Source organism: Jatropha curcas, chromosome 3 (assembly GCF_041381405.1).
Source record: "Jatropha curcas cultivar XTBG-Jc1 chromosome 3, XTBG_Jcur_1.0, whole genome shotgun sequence".
NCBI classification, from domain to species: domain Eukaryota; kingdom Viridiplantae; phylum Streptophyta; class Magnoliopsida; order Malpighiales; family Euphorbiaceae; genus Jatropha; species Jatropha curcas.
Window position 1 is genome coordinate 7,584,024 of NC_143153.1, and position 25,134 is coordinate 7,609,157.

At 33.7% G+C, this 25,134-nt stretch overlaps 2 protein-coding genes across 4 annotated transcripts; one reads left to right on the plus strand and one right to left on the minus strand.

Moving 5' to 3' along the window:
• Positions 1 to 3,775: 3,775 nt before the first annotated feature.
• Positions 3,776 to 11,432, plus strand: LOC149497455 (dihydrolipoyllysine-residue succinyltransferase component of 2-oxoglutarate dehydrogenase complex 2, mitochondrial-like). 3 transcript variants are annotated; one of them, XM_089719158.1, is made up of 15 exons: positions 3,776 to 3,954; positions 4,304 to 4,365; positions 4,456 to 4,530; positions 5,172 to 5,268; positions 5,365 to 5,389; positions 6,046 to 6,116; positions 6,206 to 6,280; positions 6,551 to 6,606; positions 6,709 to 6,753; positions 6,901 to 7,185; positions 7,294 to 7,388; positions 8,153 to 8,243; positions 8,351 to 8,461; positions 10,653 to 10,847; positions 10,945 to 11,432. In XM_089719158.1, the coding sequence occupies exons 2-15, from the start codon at positions 4,330 to 4,332 to the stop codon at positions 11,134 to 11,136; spliced, it is 1,449 nt and encodes a 482-aa protein (XP_089575284.1). In that variant the 5' UTR covers positions 3,776 to 3,954; positions 4,304 to 4,329; the 3' UTR covers positions 11,137 to 11,432. The 3 variants fall into 3 exon arrangements, with proteins under 3 accessions (XP_089575284.1, XP_089575286.1, XP_089575285.1); XM_089719160.1 differs by having other exon boundaries at positions 3,780 to 3,954; positions 5,208 to 5,268; XM_089719159.1 differs by lacking the exon at positions 3,776 to 3,954 and adding an exon at positions 4,007 to 4,029.
• Positions 11,433 to 12,807: 1,375 nt separating this feature from the next.
• On the minus strand, positions 12,808 to 22,911 carry LOC149497456 (Helicase protein with RING/U-box domain-containing protein). The gene is made up of 16 exons (XM_089719412.1): positions 22,624 to 22,911; positions 22,190 to 22,318; positions 20,800 to 21,935; positions 19,810 to 19,932; positions 19,648 to 19,721; positions 18,861 to 18,924; positions 18,603 to 18,749; positions 18,435 to 18,520; positions 18,137 to 18,206; positions 17,381 to 17,506; positions 16,459 to 16,686; positions 14,194 to 14,298; positions 13,976 to 14,128; positions 13,405 to 13,493; positions 13,236 to 13,316; positions 12,808 to 13,149 (listed from the first exon to the last, which is right to left on the minus strand). The coding sequence occupies exons 1-16, from the start codon at positions 22,667 to 22,669 to the stop codon at positions 13,077 to 13,079; spliced, it is 2,730 nt and encodes a 909-aa protein (XP_089575538.1). The 5' UTR covers positions 22,670 to 22,911; the 3' UTR covers positions 12,808 to 13,076.
• Positions 22,912 to 25,134: the final 2,223 nt, after the last annotated feature.

Sequence of the window (25,134 nt, forward strand, 5' to 3'; positions counted from 1 at the left end):
AAATTGAAAAATGTTAGAAAAAATCATATATTTCAAAAATATACTTTTCTTTTGGTTTGTTTGGCAATGATTTAGTTTTTGAGTAAATTATTAGGTACAAATTTTATTTTCCTTCTCATGATAAGTAACCGATCGAGAATGTTCTCATACAATTTAAAACGAGAAGATAAGATGGTGAGTATGCTTTTTTTTTTTTTAATTTCTCTTTTGATTTGTTTGACTATGATTTTCAATTTTTGAGTATTTAAAATCTTTAAATAAAATGTATAATTTGCATGACTATATTGAATTTATCATGAAAAGGATATCTGTGTAGTTTTTCTAATTTTGATTTAAAATTTAAAGAATTGAATTGATATAAAATTAATAGTTTTAACTTTGGCCTAAAGACTAAAAAACTTGAACTTTGTCATTTTTAACAATTTTGGCCGATTCATTTAATTTATAGTCACAGGGATTATTTCGACAGATTAACAGTTATTCCTTGATTTATAGATCTAAATCTCCAAGTAGCAAGAAAGAGCCAGCAGCGAAAGGATGCATTGATGACAATGCATATTGTTTCAGTGACAGAATTAGGAGTAATTATGTTTTCGAGAGATCACAAATCTTTAAATTGGGCTTTAACTTCAAAAGTAAATCACATTCAAAGTAGTTTCCTCTAACAAATATTCTAAATTGTACATAAATCAAGAGACTTAAACCAAAACGGCAGTCAAAACACGTGAAAATGGAATATCTACCACTGAAATTAAAAGCTCAAAATACGTGCTCTTGTACCGGTAGATTAGAGACTAAATGAACTTTCTCCATTTGCCAGAGCACTTGCCTCTGCCTATATTAAATTAAGCCACCTTGTAATGTAATAATAAATCTCAAATGATACGCTGCTCTTGTTATCAAAGTCATCTACATTGGTTTGTTCATTTTTGCAGGCTGTGCATATGGTCACAATACTGACTAATGAAAGGAGCACAGCATTTTTTCCTCTCACAGTTGGATTCCATCATCAGACCTCTCTATACAGGTGAGTTTTTTTTTTTTTTTTTTCTTTTTTTAAATTTTGTTGAACTACATTCATGCCTTTTATGTGTTTTTAAATATAATTATGAAATTCAAGTTCTGCTATTTATTCATGTCTATGTATTTCATTTTTTTTACTACTTAGAACCTAGAGAATATTAAAATGAGAATAAAAGCAACAGTGATGAACATTAAACGCAAACAAATATGGTAAACGATAGTTGATGAGTGGGTATTAATGGGAGGGGTGGCCATGGTTCCGGAACCGCCAGTTCCAGTTCTAAAAAATTTGGAATCAGAACCGAACCGAAAATTAACGGTTTCGGTTACGGTTTGGAACCGAACGGTTTCGGTTCCTCAATGGTTCCAAAATCGACGGTTTCAGCCGGTTCTCCGGCCAGGTTCGGACCGGTTTTGGCCGGTTTCAGATGGAATTAGAACCGTTGGTTCCGACTAAAGTTGGAACCGACGGTTCACGGTTCCAAAACTGATGGAACCAGAACCGAACCGGTTCCAGTTCGGTTCAGACCGATTCCGGTTCCCACCGGTTCGGAACCGATGATTCTGGTTCCGAAAACCGGATTTTGGCCACCCCTAATGGGAGAAGAATTTCAGACAGCTAAAATAAAAGAAAATATTAAAAAAAAAACAACAACAACAACCAACAAGTAGGAAAGAGTATGGCAAGCAAAGTTGTTGGATAGGAATTACACCCAGTTAATTCATTTTATAGCTAGAAACTCCCATATAAGGTTTGGTGGGTTTTGTTTTGAAGAAAATAAAAAATTAAAAATGCCAATTAAATTCAAAAGTAGGCAAAACACAAACTATAAAAGGAAAAGGAAAGTAATGTTGGTGTTTGATCATCTAAATTTTCACTTGTATGCATAAATTGTAGCGATTCAAACACAACTTCACAGTTTTCAAATTTTCATGAATAGCTGACAAATACTGAACAAATTTTGATTGAAATTCTTAGTTCAACAATACAGCTCAATTAAGTCTCAAACACTCTCAATTCTTCAGATGGTATGCTTTTCTTCTTTGACTAGACTCGACTCTTTCACGCCCAAGAATTCGATGCACTGCCAACATACCAAACATAGCAATAGTTTGGTTGTAACGATAAACACAATTTAATAATAGGATGACTAATTTTCAACTAATATGAATTATCTCAAGGCCATGCAACAAGTATCTAAATAACTCAAATTCTAAAACGCCCGAAGAAAATTCCTCAACAGCCAAGCAAAATAGAATTCCCGTAAAAATGTCAAATCATCAAACAAAAAGACAAAACAGGTGCTCATAATTTAAACCCACAACAAATAAATTTGAGAATTAAAACTCTGTATATAAATAAATTATCATAAACAATATAAAAATTACCTGATTCATTATAAATTTAGGTCTATGCTGAGGCCAAGATCAAAATTCAGAATAAAAATTTGACCTTTCTCCTCCCTGAACTGAAACTGTGAAACTGATTAACAAAGAGAGAAGTTTCTAAAGAAAAAGAAAAGAGAGAGTGAAGAGAATTAATGCGATGAAGTCTTACCAAAATCGAAATTGAAGGAAAAATATCACAACAAGAAAATGAAGCCATGTGAAGTATGAATAAACCTCAATAAACCCTAAGTTAGGAATTAAATAGAAGATAAGAGAAATATTTTACAAAGAGTACTACTTCCTTACTCTTAAGTTTTAGCCAAAGATTCTCTCTCTTTCTCTCAAAACTTAAACCTAAAAACTCTCTTTTCTTCTTCAACAGGCGTCAACTGGTGAGAGCTCACCAGTAGTCACCATGCTCTCACCAGTGGTCACCATTTTCCTTTTTTAGCTTGTCTTTTTGCAAATAATCCTCAGATATGTATACAGATCTAAATTATTATTGTTCAAATATTGTATTTATTATTGCTCGTATATTGAAATTTTGTTCTCAGATCTAGTTCTGAGTTATTGTTATCACTATTGTGGTGATTTTGTCTAGTGTCTTTTATCATTTGGATGTTATGCAGAAAGAAGTGCAAATCTCCCTTTTAATGAAAGGAAGAAATTTGAAAGCAGTCAGATCGGACTAGTAGAAATACCATAGATTCAAACAGTGGCTATGAATAGTCACCAAGTGGAACAAGTAATCGTCTATCTCATATCTTATGCTCTGTTAACTCGATCAGATATTTCAAACGAAATTGTGTTTTTTTATTCCTTGTATAAGCAATTTATTATTAAACTTTTTATATAAAAATATAGAATTATATTAATTTGTAACCCATATCTATTTACAGTTTTCTATTAATGAAATTCATGGTTTGATTTCTTCTAAAAAAAATTACAAAAAGTAGAAGAAACTGCAAGAGGAAGAATTAGAAATTGCCTGAATAGATAGAATGGGCTAAGAAGAGTTGGCAAGATTTTTGAGAAGATGAAGTGGGCTAAGAAATAATGGTAGAATAGGAATTAAATAAAAAGGAAACGGCAATTCACTGTTCTATGAACAATGCCGTCGACTCGATTCCCGAGAGCATTGATGAGAGATGCTGCCACTTTCATGCAGGATTCTAGGATTGCGGTCCTCAACTCACTGGGATAGAGCTCGGCCTATAATACTCTAGTGAAGATCAAACCCGGGGTCCACCCTAAAATACTGTCGCTGAGGATCGAATCCGGATTAAACACGCGGATGATTGCCTTTACCACTAGGCACCACCTTAGGTGGTCATTGATTTTGGTTTGTGTTTTGAATTTATATTTCATTACCAAATTAAATAAAATAAAGAAATGGAGAACAAAAACCGCACGTCTGATGGTCCGCGAGAAAGTCGCTAGAAGCTCTCTCCTTCCGTTTTATACTTTTCTTCTACTCTCTTCTTCTCATTTCTCTTTGGAGTCTAGAAGAATCATTTTCTTCTACCTATTTGTATCTATCAGGTAAAATCTCTCTCTCTCTCTCTCTCTCTCTCTCTCTCTCTCTATACTGACATTAATATATTTTTTCTTATTCATGTGAGTATCTTCTAATCATCAGTTGAATCTGTTTCTAGTTATCTAAATATCTTCAGTTAATTAGGATATAGTATTGGAGTTCAACATTGGATGGCCGTGTTTGGTTTGGTTGCTGAGAAAATGGAGGAAAATAAAAGAAAATTGTGGTGTTCGTTTTTCGTAATCCGAAAGACAATGTATTATAATCTTAGCTTAATGTCAGGCCGTTATTAAGCTAATTTAAGTCGATTTTTAACGTACAATGATAATCATTAAGCTCCTACAATTTCTGCAGTGAGAGTCGATTGTGGTGCGGAAGAGATGATTTGGGGAATTATTCGCCGAAAAGTTGCTTCTGTAAATTCTGAATTTCTTTTTTCTTTTCTATCGTTTTATTTTGTAATTTATAATCGTATCTAAACTAATTTTCTTTTTGATTATGGACAGTCTTGGGGTACCGGACAATCAGTATCGAGAATTAGGCCTACAACGATTAGGCCGAGATGTTTTGCACGAAAAGAGGTATTAATCTTCAATTTTTAGTTCATTTGGGATTGCAAAATTCTGAAAAAAAAAAATCTGGATTATTGAAGTAACTCCCGTATTTTGAAGGTTGGATTGTAGTCAGGCTTTACTATGAGTAATGCCATTTTCTTGATGCTCATTTTATCTTGCTTATTTTACTAGCATATCTTGCGATAAAAAGGTCATGGTTGGTGCAGATTATGATTTGATAAGACAAACATGTTAGGTTGCATGATTGAGACAGTAAGAATATGCAGTATAAGATGTATTTGCTTTTGATATGCTGTTTTTTGAATGTTTTTGGGGTTGTAGCCATGTAGTGGAATGTGGATGTAAAATCCTTTGAGCTCTTTATGTTCCTTGCTTCAGTTACAGATTAGATTTGTCAAACATGGAGAATTTTTTTTACAAGAGCAGGATGCTTTGTTTGATATGCTTTTGAAATAAATTATAAAGTTATATTTCTTTGCTTCTCACTCTTCTTTTGCTGTATTATAAAATTAAGTATCATAAATATTTTTTTTTGGTTCCTGCTTATATTTTGATCTATCTATCTATCTGTTAAGATCAGTTCACTCATTACTATCTTGCCACAAAATTGTGGATAAATTTCAGTTCAAAATCTTTTTGTACTGAAGGTTGCTGGAGATGTTAATTTATTAAGGATTATGCAGGCTATTATCAGTGGCAATGGCTTAGAGCTTGTCCGATGCTTTAATTACTCCACTTTCTTAGGTAATCATAACACTGAATTTCAAAGAAAAACATTTTGTTATTTTTTATTGTCATTAAATTTTGTTTAACCCGATTTTTTAATTCTTGCTTTATTAGGAAATCATGCAGTAAAACAGAGAAGGTTAGTCAGCTCTCAACTTGTACTGATCTAATTGGTTGATGAGTTTTAAAATAGGTGTGATGGTATACAATTTGCTGAGTTTTGTGCACTTTTCAGTTTAATCCTATGCTCTAAATTTTATCAACTATATACTTAAGGTACTGATTTTATGTCAATTGTATCCAATTGGTTTAGGGCATAATGTAGTGTTAGCAATTCACATGGCATCATCAAATGATACAAGTCTTGGAAATTCGATAATAAATATTTGCATAACTTGTTGATTTAGAAGGATGGGATCCTCTTGAACCTTATTTCCTTCTCATGAAGCTCAGTAAAGAGATTTATGCTTTGGAAAATACTACTCTTTGGTTACTCTTATGGCTTAAAAGGGGATCACTTTTTCTGAATTAGCTACATATGTTCATATTTGCCTTCAATTTTAGTGCTATATTGGCATGGGTACACATCTGAGATTCACTGGATACAATTGAAACAAAATCAGTTACCTGAGTGTTTCATTTGATAAAATTGAAAAAGCATGCAAAGTTCAGGATATATTAGCTGATCAAGCCTTTAAAATACACTGAATTTTGATATATTTTATTCTTTCCCATCACTGAATTGAAAGTTTATTGTCTTCTTTAATTCTCTTTTCTTTTTTGTTTTGCCCACAGGGAAATTACTACACTGGTTCAATCTGAGTATCTATTTGGTTTCAAAAGTAGATCATTTTCTTCAGACAGTGGTACTTAAAGAATTCATGCATGTTCATGTGATTTTACATTTGATGCTTCTGAATGCCGTCCTTATTATTTATTTTATCCTGGGTTGTAGGAGATCTAGTTGATGCTGTTGTCCCTTTCATGGGCGAATCCATTACTGATGGCACCTTGGCAAAATTCTTGAAGAGTACGTGATTCTAACAATAGGCATCTGGTGCTTTCACTTATAAAGCACTTAGGTGTAATTTGATAGACGTAATTGAATGTAATGCAATGAAGTGAAATAAATTTTTAGTTCATTTTTCTATTGATTTTTATTTGGTTGCATTCCATTACATTGATTACATTCTGCCAAATTACACATTAATTCTCTAATTAAATCTTATTATATATGCTTGCACATTAAAATACGTAACTGGAATGCCTTCCACATTCCTTTGATGCATATTATGAACAGAACCTGGTGATAGAGTTGAAGTTGATGAGCCCATTGCTCAGATTGAAACTGACAAGGTAATTATGTGAAGGGTAATTTCTGTGATTCTGAGGCATCAAAATGGGTCATTGCTGTGACTGAGTGCCATCAACATGATTGAATTGTTTATTTACCATTAGGTGACCATTGATGTAGCTAGTCCTGAAGCTGGCACTATTCAAAAGGTAAAGCGATGCACTGTAGCAACATTAAATTTGTAGAAATACTGATTTCATCGTCTTTGGCAGTGGATAAGAGCAATTCTTGATCTCCCCTTTCTCTCTCTGTCTTCCTGTCTCTCTATCTGCTTCTCTCTGTGTAATTGCTAGTAGTTAGTAGCAAAGGAAGGTGAGACGGTGGAACCAGGTACCAAGATTGCTGTCATTTCAAAATCAGGTGAGGCAGCAAAGCAAGCTGCCCCACCAGAAAAGGCTGCTGCAGAGCCTCCCCCTTCCACAGAAAAGGAGAGTGGGGGAAAACAAACCCCTGCAGTAGATAGTGGTCCCATTAAGGACAGTAAAAGAGCACCATCCGCACCACAACCTCCAGTTAAAACTCCTTCATCAGCTCCCAAACCCACAGAACCCCAACTTCCACCAAAGGACAGAGAAAGAAGAGTAAGTTATATGATAGTTTTTCCCATGAAAATGCACTTTTCTTTTGGTTTATTATACTCCCTACTTATTGACAACAAGGTGCTGTTATTGTACAATTCTGTTACTAAGGTTCCGATGACACGATTAAGGAAACGGGTTGCAACACGATTAAAAGATTCTCAAAATACATTTGCAATGCTGACCACATTCAATGAGGTTGATATGTAAGTTCAATTTCATATATTGTTAATAAATGTTGCTAAATCATCAGTTTTGATAGGCTGGACTATTTTCAATTTGTATCTGTAATGTATTTCATCTCAAGGTATAAACACTGCAATTGGCAAACTAAGACTCTGTTTATTTCTGTAAAATAACTTGCAGAAAAATATTTTTCACAATTTTTCGTTGTTTGGGGCGTTCAGGAAAATAATTCAACGGAAAATATTTTCCAAAATCATTTTTAAAGAAAATGACTTACCATTCTTAAGAGAGGAAAATATTTTCTAGATATTGACAAACTTATTATAACATTATAAATGCATATTTTTTAATGTAATTAATCACCAGTAGCCCTTCAGTCACTCACCGCCACCGGCCAACGTCAGCCACAACCGGTTAACTTTCATAATTTATCATTTTTTTGCTTTTTTTCTCATATTTAACAAAAAAAAAAAAATTTAATTACAAAAATTCTATTATTATAAAATATAAATATATTTATGGTCCTATGAGTTAAAGATTTTAATATCTTTTAACTAATTTTTAACATTGCAACAAAACAACGGATTCCTTGGAAAATATTTTCTAAAAGTGAGTTATTTTTTGGAAATAAATGGAGTTTAGAAGTTCAAAAACTTCAATGAATGAGATTGCATGCCATTCAATCTACAATTTCTCTTAGGCTTTCTTCATTTTGTGAATGGCTTGCAAAATGCAATGCAATTTCAATCCATATCTGTAATCATAATGATTTTGCATGATACAGGACCAACTTGATGCAGCTCCGTTCTGATTATAAGGATGCATTTGTCGAAAAACATGGAGTGAAATTGGGATTTATGTCTGGATTTGTCAAAGTAACACGTTGAACTCCAGTTGTAGGAATCATCATATAATATGCATGATGATGTTGGATTGTTTTGCCATGTGCATGAACACCTGAATCTCATTATTATTGTTACAGGCTGCAGTTAGTGCACTTCAATACCAGCCTGTTGTAAATGCTGTCATTGATGGAGATGATATCATATACAGAGACTACATTGATATTAGCATTGCTGTTGGCACTCCAAAGGTATACATTATCGTTAATTCATTACCCAACCATTTTTTCTTTTCCAAGTTTTTGTGGCCCCTTATTGAGAATTTGGGAGATAAATATGGCTGGCACCAAGCTCATTAACTTGTGGCATACAATTGGAGAGGGTAAATATTATTGAATGGTTAAGATTTATGAAATAGACAAGAAATTGCATGAAATTTACTGTTTACATGTGAAAGGCATGCACTGGTGCTTCTATTAAAGGTCAGATTGACACTGACATTAATTACATCTTCCCTGGATTCAAACTATTCTTTATTGGCAAATATCCCACATCATAATTTAATATTGTTGTGTCTATTTATCAAAGCTTGGGTTGCATTTATCAATATAAGGAATCACCACAGATGGCATGTCTAAATTTTTTTCAGTAATTTTTGTAATAAGAAATTGGATTTGTCAATGGTCGCACGCAACAGAACAACTATTGAAGTTGAACAAATTTTTAGAATTTAGGATTCGTCTACTTTTCTAAAGTGTAAGGTTCTATCCTTGTGGTCACTGTATTGAGGATCTAAACATTTCCTTGTTTTAGGAATGAAACAACAGAGTCATATTTATCAAGCTTTTCATAAACCCTACCCCAGCTACACCACCACAAGAAATAATTATATATTCTTTCTTTTGTATAAATTCCATACTCTTTTACATAACTAGTTCATTTTATTAATTATTAATTAATTATTAAGCCAAATGATGAGAAAATTGAAGTACTTAATGCTTGAACAATTTTAGCCCCAGCTTTCAGTTTTATCCATTATAACCTGTTTTAGGGCAATGGTGTCAGTTATAGTGATACTCTGTGTAAGCTAGTCCGCTTTGTCATTCTGAGGTATGCAATGACTCCATTTTCAATTTTCCAGATACTATTTATCTGAATTTAAACTAGAAAGACTATAAATTATTAAACCTAAGTCCAAAAGTAATCTGCTTCTCACATTTTATTTCATTTATACTGAACATAGAATATATTAATATTACCTATGATATCACTTCCACGAGTGTTTTTGTATGGAAGGATTACTTGTTAAATCGAACAATGTTGGAAATAGGATAACTAAAATATCAGCTGAACTGCCTCAAGAACAATAAACCAAAGAACACAATACTATTACTCTCAATAACCATTTTGATGAAATTCTCGTTTTGCATTAGATGGAATTGCTTGTCTAATTTCCATGCATTCATTACTGTTACAGAATGTATATTTTGGTGACAATGCACGATACCAACTGTGCTAATCGTGATTATTAAAAGCTTCTTGAGGCAAATCAGAGTGGAAAGGACAGTCTGATAATTTCCACCTGGCCTCACCTTTTAAACCCCCGTTGGTATAAATGAATTCCATAAAATTTTGTGAAATTCAGTTGAATTTCCAATTTTGGCTGTTTGTATGTTCATTTCAACCCATGAATCCAATCATGTGAAATTGAAAACAACTAAACCAAATTCCATCAAACTTACACAACTAAAATTCTGGATGAAAATGCCGTTGTCTCCTTTCTTCCCTCTCAATTTTTTCTTCTCTTTTTCCATCTTTTATCTGCCCTTCTCTTATTCTCACTTTCCCTCACTCCTTTCCTCTATCTCTCTCAATTTCCATTTTCTTTTTTCTTATTTATTTTATTTTTCTGTAAAATTAGTTTAGAAAACTATTACATATTAAATTGAACTTTAAATTTATACCAACTATTAATGATCATAACAAACTTGAAAATTCATTTAAAATGAACTCTACATTTTAAAATGATAAACAAAATGGGCCTAAGATTTTAAAAGATGTCTTCCATTTTTATCATATCCACACATTTTGCAAATGGGATGTTATCTAATACGTATTTTGACATGAACATCAAAGTCGATTATATGGAGGAAGCAGACCACTGAGATTAAGCAATTAGAAATAGGATCCAGATTGCCTTTACTTTCTTGTGTAGATGGGTGCACTGTAATGAGCCTTTGATTCATGGTAAATAAATATATTTATCATTTTAGCCTTGCTCTCACACTCATTCTTTCCTTATAATACTATTGTTTTGCACCATTCAACAAGATGATTTGCAATTTATACTATAAATTGTGCTATTATAGTACTGCCTGTTAATGGCAAAAGAACTAACGGCTTTCCTCCTCATCCTTCTTTCCCTTCCTCCTCCTATTAAAGGGACTTGTTGTTCCAGTTATCCGTAATGCTGAAAGTATGAACTTTGCGGATATAGAGAAGGAGATCAACACTCTAGCTAAGAAAGCAAATGATGGTTCTATCTCAATTGATGAGATGGCAGGAGGTACATTCACAATATCTAACGGTGGGGTTTATGGAAGTCTTTTGAGTACACCGATCATCAATCCTCCTCAGGTCCCATTCTGTATAACCTTCTCTTTTTGGTTTAATTCCTAAATAATGCAAAATTTTTTTTAGAACTAAGTCTCTTATTTCCTGTTCTCTATTGCAGTCTGCTATCTTGGGTATGCACTCTATAGTCAGCCGTCCAATGGTTGTTGATGGCAATGTAGTTCCACGACCAATGATGTACATAGCACTAACATATGATCATCGGCTAATTGACGGAAGAGAGGCTGTGTTTTTCTTACGCCGTATCAAAGATGTAGTAGAGGATACTCGAAGGCTTCTTCTTGATGTATGAGGAATCCCATCAAATTTCACGGTTTTCGGTATACATGGACCTTAGTAGATTTGAATTTTGTGGAATGAGAATAAATATCTCAGAAGATATGGAGGGAGCTGTTGTTGATTTGCCCGCAAGTGAGTTCTTCAATTACTATATAGGCGCAAGTGTTTTTGCAACAGGAAATGTTAGATGATTATGAGTAAATGGTTTTACATGATTAACATTTTAAAACTTTTTCTTCAGGGTAATGAATATGTATGCCTTTGAAATATACAATTTATCATATATGACATGTTCCAGTAGTTTTCAAATATCGAGCTAATTAGTTTTCTTGCATTGTCGCTATCCAACGGGGAAGATTGCTGGATCTTTTTGCCTGAAGGTAAAGGGACCCATTCTTTATATTAGACATGATCACAGTTTTAAAACTGATGGATTAAGTTATAAGAAAGGTGGAATCGAAGCTCAACAGTTAATTTTTGTTCTGTTTCCGTTTAAAATCGAAATTAGATAATTTATTTTAACTTATTTAAATTCTTTTTTAAATTTGTAGTTTGAATGAATAATAATAATAATAATAATAATAATTAAAATTATTATTGAAAAAATTACAATTGAATAAACAAATCTTAAAATTTATTTAAAAAAAGTTAGAACGGAACAAAAAAAACAAATTGGGATTTCTTTAATAAAATCAGTCTACAACTAATGTGAGAAAATTTTATATTACCAGTTAATGATGCATCTTACGTCAATGTCCTAAGCAGAAACAATATTTATGTCGTAACCGATCCAAGCTCTGAAGCAATTACACATTCTATTAGATTTTTTTGTCAATCTGTTAATTGAATTCTGAAGCAATTAAAACTTATTCTGTAACCTAATCCCATTAAAAATGACTGTATGAAGGGGAAACGGAATGAAGTTTATGAACTGGAATATATGGAATGTGTTTTTTTCATTTTGTTTTGTCAGTTTGCCCTCGGCTTCTGACAATGGCAATGGCCGCCAATGGTTTGATTCACTTGAAAATGATCTCGCAAATCTTGGAAAATTCTGTAATCCGCCAGACGCGCATTGGGATGATATTTAACCAACAATTAGAAATCAAACACGTTTTAAAGTAACGACTTTTTTCCGTCAATTCAACAAAGTAATTGGAATATAAAATATAAGATCTGAATATTTTTAAAGAATTTATCCTTCGAATTTAGTAATGATATATTTAGTCATATAAAATTAAGTTCCTTTAAATAGGAGCTTTGAAGTAAAAAAACTTGACCATTTTTCAGTTGGCCAATACCTTAAGATACAGATAATATCTAGGGTCAAAATAGGCTTAATTTTCATTTTACTTACAAGTCTCAATTTTAGATAAATTGAACATTATCATTAGACCTAATAGTGCTCGAGAACTTGCCCAGTCCGTTCTTTTACCAAGCTAGTATAAGATTTTTAAGCCTGAGCTCAGCTCATTAGTGCCCAAAATTAAAACTTGGCTGAGCTCGAACCAAGGGAGTACGTTTTACCAGGCTCATTGGTCTAAACGCAGTCAAGTTCAAAAGGTAAATTGAACATTATTTCTATTTTTAATTCAAAGTAAAATTATACCAATATTATATGTCTTAAATTACCACGTACTAAAAGAAATAATTTCTTAGTTTTTACTTTCAGAAAGAGCAAGAGGAAGCTAAACGGCAAGCTATTTTTGTCCAACAAGTTTCAAGTGATAGTAGTACAAGGCTTGTCATATCTAAACCTATACACCACCCACTTGATATCACAAATGTATGCTATAAAACATTACATATTATATGATTTGAGGATATATATATGTATAATACGATGAAGGAAGCACATGTCAGTTAAGTTGTAACTTCCTAGGCAGACAAAGTCATACTTTTTATGAGTAACAAAATTATGTACATCTACCTGCATTTATTGTAATCCCACTCTCAGGTGATGAATAAAAACCGCAAATCTGCTTCAGTCAGTTTTCCTAAAGCTTCTGACGAGCCACCTACAGTCCTGTGAGAAAGGCATAAAATAATAAATCGAAATGTTTGGACCAAGAATTGCGATATCGTACAAAATCTGGAAGACATAAGACTAACCCTTCGAACACCAGCTCCTTTTTTTCTTGCAGCTGCAAAATCCTCTCCTCAACTGTGTCCTCAATGATAAATCTCACAATTCTACAAATGCAAAGAAAATGTAACCTTTAAGGTAAAACTACTCAACTTGTACTTCAATTTTGCAAAATCTCCGTACTGAATATGGCACCTGATTGGTTTGTATTGGCCTATCCGATGAATTCTATCTTGGGCTTGACGTTCTACAGCTGGGTTCCACCAAGGATCCATCAAGAAAACCTAGACATGAAGTAGAAAATTTAGAACAGCCTAATGAAAGGCAAGAACAAAAGGGAGGAATGCAATATATTATATAATTAACAAAAGGAATGGAACATATGTTTAGATATTAAGGGAAGCAAGTTGTTAAAAGGGATAAAAATTAAAATAAATAAAATGAAAAAAAAGAAAAGAAAAGAGGTACCTGAAATCATCCCCAGAAGAAAGAAGGAAAATAAAAATAGAAGGTATTTCCGTGGTTCAATTACAAAAAGATTTGACAGTACAACAACAATAATAAAAAATAAAATACGAGATTTTTGTAATGATAACATGCCAAAACTATCACGAACTTCAGCATCTCTTGTAAACAAATCTAATTTTAAATCTAATTTAACATAAAAATAATTAGTAATGTCTTTCAATTGCTTCATTATTTGCATGAATTAACAGAGACTCGGCAAAGAATGGAACGACCACAGAAAGAGAAGCGAAGCACTAACATGTGATGCTACTGTCAGATTGAGAGCAATGCCCCCAGCTTTTAAACTCATTAAGAAGATCTTGCAATCTGGATCCTCAGTAAATTTCTTGATAGCAGCATCCCTTGCAGGCAAAGACATGCTTCCCACCAATTGGACACAATTTACACCGGACTGCAAGAAGGTTACCCCATTAAATGAAATTCTAGTCAAAATATTTTATTAAAAATGATTTTTACCTTGTGAAGTGAGTAGCTTATGAGATCCAAGAATGAAGTGAACTGGCTGAAAACAATTCCTTTCGCAGAACCATCCCTTTCAACCATACATCTAATTTCTTCCCTCTGCAGCCATATAAAAACTTACTCAACTACAACAAGAATATATATTGTGTATGCACATCCAGCAGAAAATGTAAACTAGAAAATCAATTAAAAAAATAATAAAAAAAAAGCAGATTTGTAGCCAACCAAACAATGGTTCCTAATTAGTATAGGATCCTAGATTCTAGTTAGTCTAATCCTAAATAGACTAAACTTCCTGCTTTCATAATTTCCTAGTTTGTCATTGTATCCTCTATTAAAAGAGGTATTATTGCTATTAATAAAATAAGTTAAAATATCCCCAAACACTAGATCGGAGCTCGCTCTAACGAGATTCAAGGTTTTCAAGTTCCCTTTAAAGAGCTTGAATTAATTAGCAAAACTAGGTCGCAAGAAGAATCAGACTTTCCCGTAAACCGCCATGTGACTCGATCCTATGATCGTATTATGTGACTCGATCCTATGATCGTATTCTTAACAATTTGGTATCAGAGCCGATCACAATGCGCGACAATATCAGGCCAGTATTACAGGAAGAATGCGCCTTTACAGAGTCCATGGTAGAAGCTAGGGTTTCTGAAGTTGAAAAGCGCTTGGATAGCCAATTCAAACAATTCAGTTCCATTCAGGACCAGCTACAATAGATAATGGCTCAGCTGCATAAATTGACAGCTGGAGAAGGCGAAAACAGCAGCGGCAGCACCTTCATTCTTGGCAGGACATCAAATTGACAGATCAATGGAAGGGGCATGTTACCATCCCCAACAGGAGGAATAAATTCCAGCAGCCCACGCGGTTGTTCCTAGATACACCAAGCTGGATTTCCCAACTTTTGATGGCTCTGAGGATCCCTTGATTTGGTTACACCGATGTGAACAATTTTTTGAGAACCAACATACAAACAAAGTAGACAAGGTTGGACTGGCAGCCTTCCACATGTTGGGGGAAGCACAACTCTTGTATTATCAATTGAAATTGGAAAAACGCACTATAAACTGGACCGAGTTTCGAAACTATTGCTCCATTCAATTTGGTCCTCCCGAAGGCAGCAATCCTTCGGGAGATTTGGTACGTTTGCAACAGTTGGACAATTTAGAAATCTATCAAAGGCAATTTCAAGAAAAGCTAGCTCAGGCTAGCCCATACGTCAAAATAGATCAGCACGAGGGATTGTTCATGGCCGGGATGGATGATTCAATCCGATTGGATGTCCAAATGCATAAATTTACTGATTTGGCAATGGCTATGAGTCTCGCTAGGGCTTTTGAGAAGAAGCTACAGCTGTCTGCAGTGTCACACCTCCATGATACCACCTCTTCTTCCGCCACCAGGTCCAACTACTTCGTTCATAAACCAAATGCATCTCAGGGCATCGCAATTTCTGCACACTCCAACACTCCAACAGCGCCTCCTCCCCCTCCTCTCCCTTTATTAAAAAATTAACAAAGGCAGAAATGGGGAAAGACAAGCCAAAGGATTATGTTACAATTGTGATGATCTGTTCATTCCAGGGCACCAATGTAACAGGCTGTTTTGGTTGGAATTTGATAGTGAACCAAACTCATCCATTCAAGAACATGAGACAAAACCAGCTTGAGGACAAGCTTGTCTTCCTGGAGGGGAGTTATATTATGGATGTATAGAATTAGTTAAATTATCATGGATTCCTAATTAGTATAGGATCTCTAGAATTAATTAGATTATTAGTTTAGGATTCAATAAAACATAGGATCCTAGATTCTAGTTAGTCTAATCCTAAATAGACTAAACTTCCTGTTTTCATAATTTCCTAGTTTGTCATTGTATCCTCAGTTTAAAAAGGTATTATTGGTATTAATAAAATAAGTTCAATATTCTCAAACAAGAGATTGGAGCTCTCTCTAACGAGATCCAAGGTTTTCAAGTTCCCTTTGAAGAGCTTGAATTAATTAGCAAAAATAGGTCGCAAGAAGAATCAGATAGACTTTCCCATAAACCGCCCTATGACTCGATCCTACGCTTCTACTCTTAACATTTTCATTCAACAGAAGAAGCAAAGATAATATTATAAATAGGCATAACCATGTTGAGCACCGTGAACAGGTAAACCATATGAGAACACATGCTATCCTCTACATAAAGCAGGTTTTTCTATTGATTTGAAGCAATGAAATAAACATAATACTTTCACATGTTACATACCAAAGCCTCTATCTTTGTGCTTGTCTGAAAATCATCCAGGTTAATTCTGTTGAGAATACTAGAGGATTTGAAGCCCTTAATGGTTGTTTTAGCAGTCTGACCACTATCCATCTTCGTTGTCAAATCAACAGTAAGTAATCTAGAACAGGTAGGGCATGAGACTTGTCCCATGTGAGTAGAGAAATCAAGCAGACAATCCTTGCAAAAGACATGGGAACAGGAGGTAGCCTGAAAGAATAAAAGTATAAACGACAAATCAATAAGGAGCTTGTACAGATTGTGTTCGTTAAATTTATGCAAAACCAAATGCAGCGAGAGCCATTATAAACTTGAATTTCATTCCAACAAGTTTTGGTTTGTAAGAACACTCTAAATGCAAATATCAGTGTACTTATTTTTAATTTCTGGAAGTAATAAAAATGTACATTATCTGTGATAAGCCACTAATAGCATGCAAGAAGTAATTATAAATATCAGAACCATGACAATACAAATAAATGCTCATTTATTTCTTGAAATAGCGATCATTTAAGTTGGCCAAGACGTTTAAAAACATCACAAAATTTCAATGTGATTTTTCTCTAAGAAAACTTAGAAGGTTCAGCCAGAAATTGTTTGGTATGAAATTTAATAAACACACACAAACACATTCTTTTAAGCCATTACTACTTGATTTTCAACCCAATATGGTGATCATCAAGCATTAGAAACTGGGACTGGGACTGGACCATCATCCCAATCTTGCTATTATATTTCCAGTAACCAAAATACCACCTAAAGAGTAAAGAAAGTTAATTGAAGGATCTTGAGCCAAAAAAAATCAAGGGAAAAACACAGTTGAAGGGAAGTTGGAGACCAGGCAGAAAGGGACAAATCAAACATCGAAAGAGAAGGAACACAACAACGGAAAAAGGTTACTCACAACAGGATCTTCAGCTGGATCATGGCAAATGCCACACACTTGTTCAACATTATGCGCTTCGACCAAGTTTTCTCCCTTTTGTGCTGCAGTTTTAGAATATACAACGAGGTAAGGATGATCAACTGCCTGCAAATTTGTCCAAATATAAAAAAGAATAATCAGATGACAAGATTTTTCTCAATAAAAGAAATATTACACATAAGCTTTCCACTTCTTGTGACTAAAATATGTATAATTCCTTTCCAAATGAACCAGAAAAATAGTGGGAGAATCAGCCAGATTCTAACTTGGAAAAAATATCGCATGTCAAAAAAAGTACTTCGTACAAAATTTTTAATCTACTCTTTAGAAAAACAAGTGCCAGTGTTTTAGAAATCCAAACAAAATCAGAGCCTGTAGCTCTCCAATTAGAAAATCAAAAATAGAAGAGGGCAAAACTTCCTCTTGCTTCATAAACTCTAACATTGTAAGGTAAAAGTTTCCCTCTTTACTTTTCAATACACGATGATGTAACAGTATCATTTTCTTAGCATATTGATTCATGCAATATCAACCATCTGAGAACCTTGGACCAGCTAAGTAATCAATTTAAAAGCCCATTCCATAAACAAAAGAAATGATTTGTATATAACTTATAAGTAAATTGTGCTTTTGCATAGAAAACAAAGATACTAGAATCAATCCCACAATTTACATAGAAAACAAAGATACTAGAATCAATCATATAGATCATTAACAATATAATAATTTATTTACCTGCCGTAAACGAGTGAGAAGGTCAAAAATGTGTGCGTAATTATTCATTACAGTTCCAGCTGTAACATATCTGTAGAGATAAGATGGGGCAATTAGTCTTATAGCATAAGCACAAATAATGCCTGTGATAAATGAAATTATTCTACGTTTGGGAATATTTATTAACATTAGATAACATAAAAGTCTTTTTACATTAAATTTTAAGGTATAAGGGTCGACCAACATAGGTAATTAGCATGAGCATTCGAGGAAAGATTTGTACTAACCACACTGAAAAGAAAGCAACAAAGATTCTTACGTATTAAATTGTGCCTGGCTTTCATTGTACAATGAATGATAGTAATCTTCTTCTCTAACATCCAGAGAATCACGCCTCAGCGTAACCTTGAGAAGAAATGGCGCAGAAATTGATGTTAAAAAGCCCAGAACTAGCTCACAGAGTCGTTATATTGGTAGGAGAACTTACCACCCTAGGTGGAAGAGCAAGATCAGAAGCCCTGCTTTTTTTTGTGCGTCTGAGCACTATATTCCTTAGAACTTTTTGTTTGAGCAATATCATTGCTCTTTTTCCAATATCAAGTGCTCCATAAGATTGAATTGGATTAGAAATGTACTAAAATTGAAAAAGAAGAGAACATATATTAGAATTGAAAAACAAAGATTCTATAAAAATACCCACCAAGTTATTTACAAATAAGGAAACTAGAAAAGTTACAGAACTCACTTTATTCCACCAGCAAAAATGTCTCACAAAACTATGATTGCAGCCCAAACATTGCGCTGATGATCTATAGGAGGACATCAGGTTAACAGAAATGTGAATAACAAACAAGTGCATTAAACTTTCAGTCAGAGAAAGATCCAGATAAGAGACAAAGGAAAAGAAGAAAAAGATGACAGCAACCATTATGTGAAACCCGACTTGATTAAGTAACCCTCTAAGTTCTCAACATACAGAAACTCAAAGAAATGGATGAAGAGAACAAAAGGGGAAATAAGCAGATGAGAACAGAAAAGAGCCCTCCAAATTTAAGGGACAGAGAAAGGGAAAATGGAAGAGCGCACAACTGATTGATTATGAAAAAAAAAGGGCATTTTGTGTGGTCCAGATTCTCATTCCTTGCTAAATCTATTGTCACAAGTAACTCAGGTGAATTGTTATATATCCAATTTTAGAAAATTTAGCAAACTTGTAAAATATAAATTGAAGTTGACATGTCCCATGAAAGTGAAATACAGCTCTAATTATTATCTAATAGTTGTAAGTTCATGGTAGAGAAAATGACCTAGGTTCATAACAACAAAACACCCTATTACCATACCAATTATTTCACATAAAACAAAACTATCATAATACTGCTTGTCTGGGAAAGTGTGGATAAAACTGAAATGGCCATAATCTGCTTCAACTTACATAGCAGAAAGAAGCACACTAGTTTACCATCAGCCATAAATAAGATTCACAAGTGCGATCAATCAGATCATAAACATCTTTGAATTTCACACCATACCTATAGTCAAGGGTTCGGCAATCACAATCCTTACACAAGTAATAAGAGTATGGAACAATTTGCAGGAAGCGTACCTGTGTAAGTGGAAGATAAAGTGCATGAATTGGATAACAAAGTCTACAAAACAAAAGATAATTTTTCCAGAAAATACAGTAAACTCACAAGAGAATAAAGCTCTCCAACACGATTTTGAAGGGGAGTACCACTTAGAGCCCATTTATATGAAGATTCTAAAGAAAAAATAGCTTTTGCAGTATTACTACGCCTATCTTTCACATAATGAGCCTGTATTCGACACAAGGGGGAAAGAAAATAAAAGGTGAATACTATTATAAACCAATAAATCATACAAATGATAGAAATAAGAATTTGCACACGTTCACACATACACAAATAAATATGTTGTGAACTATACCAGTTCTCAAGACTGGAGCTATAAACCACTCAGCCATTTCTCCGAAATTGCAATAGAAACAAAACAGGGAGGTTTTTGATGATTGTAAAAATTTCCATATTTATAGAAATAGAACATCGGAAAAGAAAGAGATAGACTATAATATATGTACATCTAGTTGTCAAAAACATATAAACATCTTATGTTAACATTAGGAGAATGAAGAGAGAAATTTTCAATCAGCATTTTACCATAAAATTATATAGCCACCCACCGATTTGTGTAAATGAAATTGTAAAATTACTTTCTGGTAAAATCCCCACAGTCAGACTTGAATTCAATGTTTTGATAGAGTAAAACTTGACTTTTCAAGTTATTAAAATTGCTATAGGAAATTAATATCTGCATTCTATAGAGCCAAAGCAAAGTTTCAAATGAAATTCAAGAACACATTTCAAATGCATAAACAATCTGGAAACGCCTAAAGAGGCTTGAAGTGAGTGGTCCATTCACTACCCTTCTCCAGATGTCAACTCCAAAACAACATAAAGTCACCAGTATGTGGATGTAGATATACACAAATATAAAGAAGATTCTGAGCAGAAGACCTAAAAACCTGGTAGAACCTCACCTAGTTCTTTTTTTATTATGATTATTATCATGGATTAAATTCACAATGCATGGTCAAACAATGGCAATAGCAAGTTCCAAGGAGAAAATAAAGATCCAACATAACAAGTTACTTCACACCAAGTCACCTCGTCTAAAATAATGCGATCCCATTTCACAGAGTGCAAAATTGATTTCTCCCTAAGCAAGGGTTGTTTAACTTCCCAATCCTCCATATCTTCAATATCATTCCCTGAATCATGCTGTTTCCATTTCTTCTTCTGAGCTCCCTTCCTTGCATCACCCTGAGATGCATGATAAGGTTCTGTTTTCTGCATTGAGGTTAATGGCGCAGTTTTCTGCTTTTTCCTATCTTGTTTAGACTGCTTTGCAGTTCTAATCGCTTTAGGACCACAGAAATATTTCAGGTGAATAGAGAGCTTGTTATCGTAGAATGACTTCCCACAATAAGCACACTTTTTCTTCGGTGGCATCATGTATTTTCTGAATTCAGCCTCAACAGTACTATATGTTGTCATAACAAAATCATAATCATAGAAATTTTTAAAACTCTTCTCTCTGTTGGCCCCATGATAAACCAGCACCTTTGTGCTTCCTTTTTTAGTGAACCGACCAATCTCACTCACCCACTGTGACACTGCAACTACAGGACAGACTACAAGGGTAGATTTGGTTCCGCTTGATTTGGATGGACCTGGTAAAAATGTGGCTCCATTTGCTTCACTGGTTTTCCGGAGAATTTCTCGTTTGGCAAGGACAAGAGCAATTGCTTGAATAGTCTTTCCCATTCCCATTTCATCAGCAAGAATTCCTCCCTTCGTTGCTGACTCTTCCTGTTTCAAAGCCCAGGCTAACCATTCCTTTTGGTACCTTAACAAATTCACAATCAACTCTGATGGTGGCTCAGCTGTTTCAGCTAGCATGCCATGTTGATTATCCAAATCAATGTCTTCAGTTAAATGCTCATCAATCCATCTATCATGTTCTTCTTCCCAAATTTCCCACATCAATAATGGCCTTGACTTCTGTCTATCCCTCTTCTTTTTTGGCCTATGCGACTTCTTTTTCTCTCCAAAAAAATTAATTTCTCTTGGTGGCTTAACCAGTTGTTCACTATCGGGCTCCGCTGCATTTTCAGAAACAGGAAGATCACTGGCATTCATATAAGCCAGAAAACTATCTTCTTGACCATCAATGTCGATTCCAATTTTAGCCTTTGCTTTCTGAGTTTTTCCCATTATCTCCATCTCTTCAATCCTTTCACCTACATTCACATTCCAAGATTTGGCAACAAAAAAGGAATCTATCTTTAATTAACCTTCATTTCACATGCCTAATTCATTTCAGTTTAAAAAAAAAATAAAGAAAAAAAGAAGAATATAGACGTTCCAAAAGCTTTAAAATTCATCATCAAAACTCCATTCATCCAAGTCTTTTATAAATACAGAAAACTTCTACCACAAAAAAAAGAAAAAAAATCAAAAAGAAAAAAATGAAAGATAGGATAAAGAAAAGTACTTTCATAATTAGAGCTACTGCTATAATCAGAATCTGAAGATATCAAATACAATTGATCATCATCGCCACGGCCATCGAGGTTATCATCTCCGCTTTCGCTACTGCTATCACTTTTCTTTTTCTCATTCCCTGCTCCAGCGTAAAAAAAAAAAAAAAAAAAAAAATACAAAAACAAAACAAATATTCATTTGCAGAAGAAGCAATATAGTAAGTAATACTTCAAAACGTACAGAGCAAGTTTCCAAAAAAAGTAAACAAACAAAATAACAACCTCCATAAACATTCAAACCCTAAATGAACTGAAAAGAACGCTCATTCCAAACCTAATAATCAGAAATTAAAATTTTCTTTCCTGTTTCCCTAAAATTAAGAACATTATACATACGTATCAGTAAAGAAGAACATAGAAACCAATTTAATAGTAATGAAATTACCGTCAAGTGAGGGTTTGGATAGACTTCTACGAGAGCGGAGCTCCATTATCAATTGAAGAACTAAAAGGAATACAAAATGTACTTTTGGTTAATTGAAAGAAAGAGAGAAGAGAGGAGTCGGAAAGGACTGCTTTATTTACTAAAGAGCGGTTGATTTGATGTCAGAGAAGAGTGAATGGGTACACGCGAAGTGGTCGTTGTCAAATGGCGGCGGGAATGCGTTACAGTAAGTGTTATAAACGGCGGGAAAATAGAGTTCACAGTACTGGTAGTCTATTGGTTGCTTTTGCTTGCGGTCTTGAAGACAGGGCAAGCGTCTGATTTATGACCATTTTACAAAAATGTAAATCTCGAAATTAAAATGTAATTATAGTTTATGAATCTTTTATAAATTAAATTAAACTGTTTTTAATATTTTTTTTTATTTTTTAACTGATTTTTTTTTCTTCCAAGATAAAAATTCATTATTTGTGTTAAGGCAGTGCACGTTATTCAAGTATACAAACCAAACGATTTTTATAGGTAAATGTTCCACAATGCTTATAATATACTTTTCGACGGAATATATAAATTCACATTTCAATTTTAGTAAATATCTAGGCTCCTCCATTTTGACACTATATCTTGTGAATCCATATAAAATGTCATTTACTACTTTTATTGAGATAAATCATCACCGACTTTCAATTCTATTTGGATATGCACTACTATGACATGAGGATGTAGAAACATTCAAATAGTTATTTAGCACTTGGCGTGAAGCAATAGAGGCATGAAGTTTCAAATTCATTTGAACTTTTTTTTTTTATTTTGTATCGATAAATTGTGAATTTCCTTTAGTATATCAACTTTAACATATTTGTCCATAGGTTTTGTATTTAGCACATACTTTGCAAGGTGTCTAAAAAGTTGAAGTACCTTGAAGACTACAATACAGCAAATGATGATTTAGAGCCGTCAATCATGACAGTTTAACAATTTAGATGTTCAAGATCAATTGGGTAAATTTTATAAGAAAATGGAAGATAGAAATAATAAATGGCGGTCAAAATTTTACATGGAATAGATAAACGGGTTCCTGTTTATCTGAATGGATGGTTTTGGATAGGAATGCTCCATATACAAAGAAGTGAGAGCATAAACGTGTACTTTGATGGAGATGTCAATTCTAGGAGTAACCTCAAGCAATTTATTGATCAATATGAGATTGCAATTCGAGATAAAGCGGAAAAAGAATTTTTTCGAAGAGCATCAATCGAGATACAAGGTTATTAGGTGTTGTCCTTCTTACCTATTTGAGAGAATTTTCAAAAAGGTCTTAACTCATGAGATGTTCAACGGAATACAAGTAGAGATTGATTGTACTATCAATTGCACCATCATTTGTCCTGGCAAGAAAGAAAAGCAACACAACCATCCTGAACATAGTGCAACATATAAAATAAAAGAAAGATTTATATTGAATTGCTGGTTTGTGAGAGATTTTTTGTATGAAGTAGAGCACAGGGAGAATGGTTAATATTACAACTGCAATTGCAAGAAGTTCAAAACTGAATGGAATATATGCTGCCATATATTTAAAGTGTTGATGAATTATGACGTTATGTACATTTACAAAAGGTACCTATTTACACTACAGAGGAAGGATGCACCCCGACATCATAGCAAGATTTATTTTGATGGAGCTTATCCAAAAATGTCTAATGAGTACAAAAGGTTTAAACAAATTGAGAAGGGATTCTTAGAGATATATGATTTGGCATTTGATAATCCTAGGTTGTTGGAGTTAGTGAAAAACCATTTGGAAGACATTAAGCAAGATTTGTTGTGCACCAACAATGATGATGATGATGAGGTCTTTATTGGAACTGCAGGATTTGCGCAATTTGATAATAACAACAACGATCAAGAGAGTGGAGTTATGGTGTTAGATCCATCCCTGACTAGGGGTAGAGGGAGGCCACGCATGAATAGATACTGATTCCTATAGAGAAGGGTATCTGGGCAACATAGGTGGTGGAATTATATGGAGCAGAGGGCATGGAAGAGGAAGAGTGGAACTCATAATGGACGAAATAATTCTTAGGTATTAAAAAAACTAAAGAATTGGTTGATTTTAAAATTCATCAAACAATACATAAATTGCATCAGACAGTTAAATGAATTTACTGTTGTTTCTTCATTTTAATTTTTTTTTCTTTTTTCTACTAGGCAGTAAATTAGGACAGGCATGTGCCCAACATCACTATGGATGACAACATTAGAAGTTCATTTGAATTGAACAACAGTCCGATAAATCAACATGCAAGTGAGTATAGATACAATATGGATCAAAAAATTATTCCTACACAAGAGTCTAGAGGTTTCAATTTGGACTTGAACATGGAATAGATTGACTATGAGTAGTGTTTGGAATGTGAAATTTGAAAAAGAGTATAAATAATTATTCTATATATTCTAGTTTAGGACGATTAAATAGTAAAATTTTTATATTGACATGTGGTGGCTGAT

What these genes read in the sequence shown, in the direction of transcription:
- LOC149497455 (XM_089719158.1), top strand. Translation starts at nt 4,330, where the DNA reads ATGATTTGGGGAATTATTCGCCGAAAAGTTGCTTCT. An exon ending in CTCAGATTGAAACTGACAAG is followed by an intron (nt 6,607 to 6,708) that starts GTAATTATGTGA and finishes ATTTACCATTAG; the next exon opens with GTGACCATTGATGTAGCTAG. An exon ending in TTGCTGTTGGCACTCCAAAG is followed by an intron (nt 8,462 to 10,652) that starts GTATACATTATC and finishes CTCCTATTAAAG; the next exon opens with GGACTTGTTGTTCCAGTTAT.
- LOC149497456 (XM_089719412.1), bottom strand. Translation starts at nt 22,669, where the DNA reads ATGGAGCTCCGCTCTCGTAGAAGTCTATCCAAACCCTCACTTGACG. An exon ending in ATCCAAACCCTCACTTGACG is followed by an intron (nt 22,319 to 22,623) that starts GTAATTTCATTA and finishes ACGCTGGAGCAG; the next exon opens with GGAATGAGAAAAAGAAAAGT. An exon ending in GGCCAATACAAACCAATCAG is followed by an intron (nt 13,317 to 13,404) that starts GTGCCATATTCA and finishes TTGCATTTGTAG; the next exon opens with AATTGTGAGATTTATCATTG.